Source organism: Galeopterus variegatus, unplaced genomic scaffold (assembly GCF_000696425.1).
Source record: "Galeopterus variegatus unplaced genomic scaffold, G_variegatus-3.0.2 Scaffold11331, whole genome shotgun sequence".
Taxonomy (NCBI): Eukaryota; Metazoa; Chordata; class Mammalia; order Dermoptera; family Cynocephalidae; genus Galeopterus; species Galeopterus variegatus.
In genome coordinates, this window is record NW_007737442.1 from 1,573 (window position 1) to 11,164 (window position 9,592).

The 9,592-nt window shown below is 37.6% G+C and overlaps 1 protein-coding gene across 1 annotated transcript in view; it reads right to left on the reverse strand.

Moving 5' to 3' along the window:
• Window positions 1–2,507: 2,507 nt before the first annotated feature.
• Window positions 2,508–9,592, reverse strand: part of LOC103610581 (UDP-GalNAc:beta-1,3-N-acetylgalactosaminyltransferase 2-like) — a 25,423-nt gene continuing 18,338 nt past the window's right edge. The window contains exons 5-6 of the mRNA XM_008594724.1: window positions 8,254–8,444; window positions 2,508–2,829 (exon numbers count right to left, since the gene is read on the reverse strand). Of these exons, the coding sequence (XP_008592946.1) occupies window positions 2,548–2,829; window positions 8,254–8,444 (473 nt within the window). The 3' untranslated portion in view covers window positions 2,508–2,547. The remainder of the gene's footprint in view (window positions 2,830–8,253; window positions 8,445–9,592) is intronic.

The following is a 9,592-nucleotide window of genomic DNA, read 5'->3' on the forward strand; positions in this document are numbered from 1 at the left end:
CTCAGGCTGCTTCTACTCATCGTGGAAAGTGGCAGGGAGCTGGCGGGTACAAGCAGATCCCCCGGCGAGAGGAAGCAAGAGGAGAAACACTGTTCTTAAAGCACAGGACCCCACAGATCCAGACAAGGAGCTGCTGTAATAATGCCAGTGTGCAATTATTTACTGAATGAGTGCCATGTGGGAGTGTGTTCTAAGCAGTCTACACAAGTTAAGTCATTTGGCCCCCAGAACAACCCTCTGAACTGGGTAGTGCAGTGCCTCCATCGTACAGAGGAGGAAACGGGCACAGTGAGGTGAAGTGCCTCACACAAGGGGCAGAACAGGGATTCAAACTCGCCCATGCAGCACCCACACGCACCCTCTCATACCTACTCACTCCCAGGCACTTCACTTCCTCTTTCCTGCACATACCAATCCTCATGAGTCTTTTGTGAACAGCAGCCCTGTGACCCAGATCTTCCTGGACAGCACCTAAACACGGTGCTAGCGCTCCTGGTCTCCTCAGAGTAATGTTACTCTCCCTGTGAAAGTCACACGAGGTCTGCATTGGGTTCGGCCTGTGCCAGTTTCGAGCAGAAAGGGAGGCCTCTCGTAGCTGACTCTGGCTCATCCCAAAGGAGCTTACCAGTGAGCTAATGTCAGGAAGCTGCTTACAGCAGTGAGTTAAGGAGAACACCAGGGCCGCTGCTCTCCCCACTGGAGTGGCAGCTGCTTTAAGGGGAGGCAGACCCTACTGTGTCCTGATGTAGCCCCGTGCTTGACACACAGTAAGTTCTCAACAAATATTCTGGGTAGAGTACGTGAATAAACCAACCGAAGAACAGCTTCCTTCAAAAACTGTGACCCCACTCCTGGCCGGCGCTGCTCGGCTGGGCTGCTGCTCTTAATGAAAAGGTAACATTGATAGTGCACACTGTACGTGAAAAGAAGCTCATATATGGAATTAAGAAGATAGCCTTTTTCCTAATACTGACAGATTGGAAATAAATTAATATCCAACTACAGAGTTAAATAAATGACAATATTTCTATTGAATGTGATTCTATGTAGCCATTAAAAAATAACAATTGGGGCCGAGCCAGTGGTGCACTCGGGAGAGTGCGGTGCTGGGAGCGCAGCAGCACTCCTGCCGCGGGTTCGGATCCTATATAGGGATGACTGGTGTGCTCATAGCGCTCACTGGCTGAGTGCGGTGCGGCTGGTCTCAAAAAGGACAAAAAAGAAAAAATAAATAAATAAATAACAATTGGCTCAGTTGGTTGGAGTGTGGTGTTGGTAACACCAAGGTCAAGGGTTTGGATCCTATACTGGCCAGCCACCAAAAAAAAAAAGAAGTATATTTATATCAAAAGATGTTCAGGATATGTTAAAGAAAGCAAATTATCACACAGGACGAACACTATAATCCTAGTAACTATATAAGCATAAAAGCCAAAATGTTAAATGATTATCTCTTAATTATGAGATTCTGGTGGTCTTCATTATTTTCCTTCAGCTTATCTGCATTTTGTTTTTTCCTGGTGTGTTTTAGTTTAGCTTTTATTTAAAATGTTTTTAAATGGAAGTTCATATACAGTTAAAGAGATCTCCTTGATATACACAGAATTAACATAGTTTCAACTACTTGTACTCAACTCCAAAGATCCACAGCATATTATAAAAATGTGTGGTTCTATGACTGCACAAGGTGGTAGGAAAAAGTATCTTGGTCAGTCAGTAGGGCTGATCAATTGACTAGCTTCCACATCTCAACTCAGCTTTGATGTTGCAGAATGAACTCTGTAGCTGATCTAAAGTGAATCCCAAGGGTTCAGATCCCCCTACCAGCCAGCTGCCAAAAAAAATAATAATTAATTAATTAATTAAAAAAAAATAAAGTGAGTCTCATAGATGTTCAGGAAACTGACCCCTATTGTGGTTCCAAAGCAGTGAGTTCAGGAATATACTCAGACTAGACTAAAACAGGCTGGAAGCTAGTTATACCACAGCATTATAACACCAAGGTCAAGGGTTTGGATCTCGGTTCCAGCCAGCTGAAAAAAAAGATTATCCAATGGTTCAGATCCCCATACCAGCTAGCACCTCCCCACCCCAAAAAAGCATGCTGCGGCTGATGGACAAGTAATTTGTTCATGCCTGATTCACACTCTGCAACCATACTGTGGCTTAACTCCAGGACTGATGAGGGCACTTGGCAGGCAAAGTTCTCTCCAGCACATGTCTATTAAAGGCTGCATCTAGAGAGAACCAGAGGTAACAGGTATGTTTTCAGTCACCATCCACAATTGTTCATCCTTTGGACAAGTTTTATTTAATTTGGAAATGTGGCCCATCTCTCTGCCATTATTCTGTTTGCAGTGATTTTTTTTTTTCATTCTTTAGATAAGTAAACTATTTAACTTACCCAAATGGTATCTGTGTCCGAGTCTTTCTATCAGTACCTAACACAATTCTTTGTCACTAAAACAGTTGTGCAGTTCTCTACTAAATAAACTATGGCAATATGCAGTGCTTTTCAAAAAGTGTGGTTTTGGAACCCCTGAGGCATCACAAAGTTCTCTGGAGGAGTGTATGCAGAGCACTATGTTTTAGTACACCCAAAGCTGGTATCATCATCCCCCACTCTGGAGAGCTGCCCTGGGACAATAAACCACCAAGTGCTGTCTCTGAAAGCACGTACCAACTCCTATGAAGGACTGCATGGTACGATAGTCTTTTCATTGCACCCTGTACCTCTGGCAAGATGAACTGTTCCACAGGCTTGTACCAGAGCTTGTTCACCTGCACACCACAGCTGGGAGGACTAAAGCGAGCGATGAAAAGGGCCTCCTACAAATTGGGGGGAAAAACACAAAAAAGCAAGAAAAAAAGAAAAAACCTTCATGTTATACATCACATACACAACAAGTTTTCAAACACCTCGCATTTTGTTCAGCTAAACCCACAATGGCCCCAACATGGTTACTAACATTGTTCTACTGTGGTTTTGGCATCATGTGGGTCATCTCGTGCAATCATGGTTATTAAATAAAGATTCTTAAGATAATCAAAGTTGTCATAAAGTTCTCAAATAATAAACAAAATCCACATAACCTTAAAAAACACCCTACCTTGAAATGAAAAGCTTTAAGGGAAGTGAGAGGTGTTGTTAAATTAAGTCAAAATATTGCAGCATTAAAACTCCTCCACAAAGGGTTTAGTATGAATGGAAAGAGCACAGATTTCTACAAGGAATGAAAACACTCAGGAATACCCCTTCAGAAAGAAGCTTCAGAAGAAAATACAAACACAACAAAGAAGAAAATATAAAAAAGGAGTGATTCTCATTATGTCTATTGTTTTCTTTGGGCCTTCCCATTTCTTTTAAGCAAGAACATTTCCTTAGTCTTATGCCTACAAGAGTACTTCAAAAGTTCGTGGAAAAATAGAATTAAAAGATAAATATGAATTTTCCCATGAACTTTTTGAAGACTCCTCATATTTTTTTTTACTGTAATAAATTACATATAACATAAGATTTGCCATTGTGACTATTTTTAAACATACATTCTGTGGAATTAGTCACATTCACAATGCTGTGTGACCATCACCTACCTCTATTTCCAAAACTTTTCATCATCCTAAACATAAAGCTCTGTAGCCATTAAGCAAGAACTTCCCTTTATTCCTTCCCTGTTTCTGGTACCCTCTAATCAACTTCTGCCTCTGAAATTTATCCTCTGTTTCTTTTTTCTTAATTGACCCATGATAACTGTATATATTTATGGAGTACAATGTGATGTTTGGGTACATTTATACAGTGTGCAATGATTATATCAGGTTAACTAGCATATCCATGAACTCAGACATTTGTCACTTCTTTGTGTTGGGAACATTCAAAATCCTCTCTACTCCTGAGGCCATCAGGAGTGGGAAAGCAGGAGGGGGAGGGGAGGTTAGCAAAAAATTGGTAAAGAGTCATAAAAAATAATTACATTGTATAATGATATAGTAATTATACTGATTTGAGAATCATGTATTGCACACAGGTATTGATATTTAATGCTGTACCCCTCATATATGTACAATCGATGTTTCAATTAAAAAACAAACAAAAAAACCCCCCACAAAATCCTCTCTGCTAGCTACTTCAAGTTATACAATAATTTGTTGTTGACTGTAATCTCCCTACAGAATGTTACAAAACACTAGACCTTCTATAACACTCTGTAGGGAGTGCTACAATTCTGTATCCATTGACCACCCTCTCCGAACCTCCTCCCCCTTCCCACCACTAATCTGTTGTCACCACTATTCTACACTCCTAAGAGATCAACTTTTTTAGCTTTCACACATGAGTGAGAATATGTGGTATTTCTCTTTCCATGCGTGGCTTATTCCACTTGACATAATTTTCTCTAATCTCATCCATGTTGTTGCAAATGGCAGAATTAAAAATATGGAACACATCACAAACTTGCGTGTCCCCCTTGCACAGGGGCCAAGCTAATCTCCTGTGTGTCATTGCAATTTTAGTGTATGTGCTGCCAAAGCGAGTACTAAAGTGCCCTCCTATTCTCACATACCTACTTACCATAGGGAAGCTTCTGTGAAAGCTACTAAGACCATGCGGAAGATCAAAATTAAGAATGTTTCAATGGATTATATCTGTGTCTTTCATGAACACCAGTTTTAGCAATGCAGTGAAAATATTTTTCGCATTGTGACTACCCATGAACCCATTAGTGTCTACCTTAGACTAGTCCTTCCTTGAGGACAAATATTATAACTCTTTCCTGGCTAAAAGTATGGTAACAAAATGTTAAATCAACACGATCAAAATATTGTACATCTGGGGCCGGCCCCGTGGCACACTCGGGAGAGTGCGGCACTGGGAGCGCAGCGACGCTCCTGCCGCGGGTTTGGATCCTATATGGGGATGGCCGGTGCGCTCACTGGTGCGGGCGACACCAAGCCAAGGGTTGCGATCCCCTTACCAGTCACAAAAAAAAAAAAAAAAAGCCAAAAAAAAAAAATTGTACATCTGAACCAAATTACTTGATTTAAACTCAAACATTATAGTTAAAAAAAAGACTGACAATTAAACCATTAAGTACATCAGAAAATTCAAGATTGATCCTAATTTTTAGAAAAGGATAATAGTGCAATTCACAGTATTGCTATTTCAGTCACCTATTTGAGCTTCATTTAGTATCAACGAAATCTTTTAACAGAATAATATATGAACTATTATAGTTCAGTAACATGATACAGCTCTTCTCACTGTAATCACAATGGCTGGAATCAGCATATAAACTCTGCCCAAATCTATGGCTGCCTTGAATGTGAAATACACATTCAAGGCAGAACCCAAACAGCCCACCTAAGGCCAAAATAACTAAATAAAGATTTTAGCTGCTGCCCATTGCAAGGGAGACAGAGTTTAGAATCTGTGTCTAGCCAATTTAATTGCTGTTAAAACAAAAAAAATATTCTTTGAGGAGTATAATAAGATTCAGAGTTCCTGCAATGAATTACTCACAATATCTAGGATAAAATCCAAATTTACTATAAACAGACAAGGTTTTTAAAGGTGTTATAACTACGGCCAAGGCTGTAGAGAAAAATATGCCCAAAATGAATGAAAACATAGGAAATCTTAGAGAAACAGAAACCATAAAAAAGGAATTAAAATGGAAATTAAAGAATTAAAATGTACACTACCTAAAATAAATTTAAACTAAAAAATTCATTGGACAGGCTTAAATGCAGATCTGAGATGACAGAAGAGTCAGTGAACTGGAATACAGATGAACAGAAATTATCCAAATCTGAAAAAGACAGAAAAACACTGAAAAAAATGAACACAGTCTCATGGTCTATGAGTCAATTCTAAAAGATCTAACATACATGTAATTGGAATCCCAGGTGGAATAGAGAGAATGGTGGGCTGGAAAAGGTTTTGAAGAAATAGCTAAAAATTTTCCAATTTTGGCAAAAAACACAAATTTACAGATTGGAGAAATTGTGCAAACCCTGAGCAGAACAGACACAAAGAAAAACAACACCAAGGTACAATAAAACCAAATTGTTTAAAACCAAATATAAAGAGAGAATCTTAAAAGCAGCCAGGAAAAAACAAACAGAAACTATATTATATAGATTAATACGTTGGAACAATGTGAAGGATGGCTGACTTCCTACCAGAAAACACTGCAATGCACCTTTGAAATACTGAGGGAAAAAAAAAAAAAATCAACCCAGAATTTCACATTCAGAAAATATCTCACAAAAATAGGAAAAAACAAGAAAAAAAGAATAAAGGTGAAATAAAAACATTTTCAGAAAAATGAAAATAAGCAAAACAAACAAACAAACCAGAAAGCTAAGTGAATCCATCAGCAGCAAACCTGCACTGTAAGAAATACTAAAGGTTGCTATCTGGGTTGAAGGCACACAGTAGTATCATGCAGAACACTGAATATTCAGAGAGCAATGAAGAACACCAGAAGTGGTAAATATGTGGGCAAATATAAAAGACTATTTTTTCTCTAAATTCCTTTAATATACGTTCAGCTGTTTAGAGCAAAAATTATAACAGTGTATTGTGGGATTTACAGCAGACACAGAAGTAACGTACAAGACGAGTACGGCAAAAAAGGTGAGGGATGGTAAATGGAGCTACACAGATGCAAGGTTCTTATGCTTGACATGAAGGGGTACAATAGCAACTGTAAGAAGACTGAAAAGTTCTGCATGTACACTGTAATTCTTACATCTACTATACACACAAAAAATAATTGTACAAAAAGCTGTAGCTAAAAAGACAATAGAGAAATTAAAGTGGAATTCTAAAAAATATTCGATTAATCCAAAATAAGGCAGGAAAAGAGAAAGAGAGGAATAATACATAGGTGGAACAAACAAAAAACAAACAACACAATGAAAAACTGAAATCTGACCACTTTGATAATTGTTATAAACACTTCCTGTAAAAAGTAGAGATTCTCAGAAAGGATAAAAAGAGAAAGACTCAACTATATGCTGTCCATAAGAAACACAATTTCCAGCAATAAATAAAAGAATAATATATCGTGACCAAGAGGGTTTTATCCCAAGAAGAAGAGATTGGTCTAACATCCCAAAGTCGATAAACATAATTAATCACACTAACAGAATAAAGGAGAAAAACCCTGGAAACATTCCAGGTGCCCATCAACAGGAGAATGGATAAAAACTGCATATTGTTGGAATTCTACTTAGTAATTAAAAGAATGAAAAGGAAAAATTCGCTGATCATACAACATGATGGATATGTAGCAAAAACATCACGTTGAATGAAAGAAGCCTTACACAACGGAGAACTTACTACATGCTTCCATTTACATATGAAGTCCTAGAACAGGCAAAACTAGTCTATGATAAACCAAAAAATCAGAACAGTGGTCTCCTCTGGGAGATAGGGAAGGAAACTGAATGAAAAGGAATCTGAGGAAACTTTCTAGGGTGATATGTTTTATACCTTGATAGGAGTTTGTGTTACACATGTTTATGCAGTTTAAAAAACTGAGTGCACGTCACGTTTCCCTGTTGTAAATTTAAAAAACTATAAGAAAATATTAAAGCCTAGTTAATGATATGCATGAAGTGTTTAGGGCTGAAGCATCCCAATGCCTGCAATTAACTCTGAAATACATTTAAAAAAAGATAGATTGATGAACGAATATATACATGATAAAGCAAACGCAGCAAAAGGTTAACTATGGTAGAATCTAGTTGGTGGCTATATGGGTGTTTAAAACCTAGACACAGATCTTTTCAAATACAATTCCATGCTACAGTCCTTCAGATATACCCTGTGAACAAACCAGATTTCCCCACATATCAGGAACAGAGTAAGCTCAGTAACTTCATTTAATCCTAAGAGACCCAAACTTTTTATTTCCATTATCAACTTTTGAAATTCCTTAGGCTTTAGAGAATTTTAGGTTGGGAATTTCTAATCTAGTCCAACTCCTTCTTTTCTAGATGTAACACATTCATTCACAGGTATCTCTCCCCAAACCAGCACTATACTCTATTACACTACAGTGTATTCAATCAATAAGGGAAGAGTGGCTCGCTAGTTAGCTCAGTTGGTTACAGCGCAACCTTGGAAGTTGGAAGTATCCCAGCGAGAGAGAATTAGTCTTCCAATCTATTATATGCCATAAGAAAAAGTTGATGTTTTTGGAAAAGAAAAACGAGGTGAATTATGTACAAAGTAGTACATACCTCCTGTTCTGCCTGATAAAGCTTGACAGTGATGTTCCTCTGGAAACCCACATCACTGGCATCAGAGAACACTCCCAGACTGGTAATAACAATTGGGTACAGAACTCGGAAGCTCACACTGACAACTCGGTCCTCTGAGAGCCCTGAAGTATCTTCAGAAAGACTGAATGCTTCGATTTCCTGATTCAGAACTAAAGAAGTAATGAGAACAGGGGTTTTACACAATTGAACAAATATAATCTTTTATTTTACTAATATAAGGTAGCAAAATGGGCATGACAGCAAAATCTAGGTAATTTATTGTGTAATTCTTTTACAAAAGGCAGGAAGTTGAAAAATGCTTGAGAATCATAGCTCCTCTTGGAAAATGAAAACATATTTTGAAATTTAAGAATAAAGTTTTCAGTCACATCTAAGCAAGTTATTTAATTATCAGAACTGCTTTAACAGGTTTTTGCATACACGTGTGTGCATATATACATAAACACCACAGGAGAATATTAAATTTAACTCAACTGGAAGGGTCAGATAAATAGGGATAATAAAAACGGTACTGATTGCAGACATCATCAGTAAACTTGGCCTGGCTCTGCAAATCCTACTTCCTGTTAGGCAATTTAAAATATTTGTGATACGACAGGCAATTATCACAGTATAAAAAAAGTAGCTGAAATCACTTCAAATAACATGAAAAAAACTTCCTATACAATACTGATAAAAGATAAGCATATAAAACACACAGTAAGCATTTCTGACCACCTGCTATGTGCCATTCCCCATCACATTTACATCTTTACAACTATACTGTATGTTGGTGGCATTATCTCCAGTTTACAGATTGAGAAATTGCATCCCAAAGACTGCAATTTGCTCCAAGTGACAGAAAGTGGCAGGGGCAGGAATCAAACCCAGGTTTAGCGACTCCAAAATCAGTGCTCTTTCCACTCCCCCACAGCTGTCTAACCAGTGCCAAAACCAGTCCTTTTCAAATAATTTTTCTAATTACCATAAATGAATTGGGATAGATTATATGAAACAGTTAATATGGCAAAGAGCATCAGTGCTACTTTGAGAAATAATATAAAACCTATTTTAAAAGATTATTATATCAAAGTTCCTTGTATCTTTTAGAGCTGTGGTTTTCAAACTCTGATTACACAATCCCATCAGTTAAAAAAAAAGAAAATCTGTATACATACCCATATCTTTACTTACAAAATACACACATATATATTGTGGTTAGTCTATATATTCAGTATTAATAAAGATTATGTTTTCTTATTTTTTTTTTTTAAAAAGATGACCGGTAAGGGGATCTTAACCCTTGACTTGGTGTTGT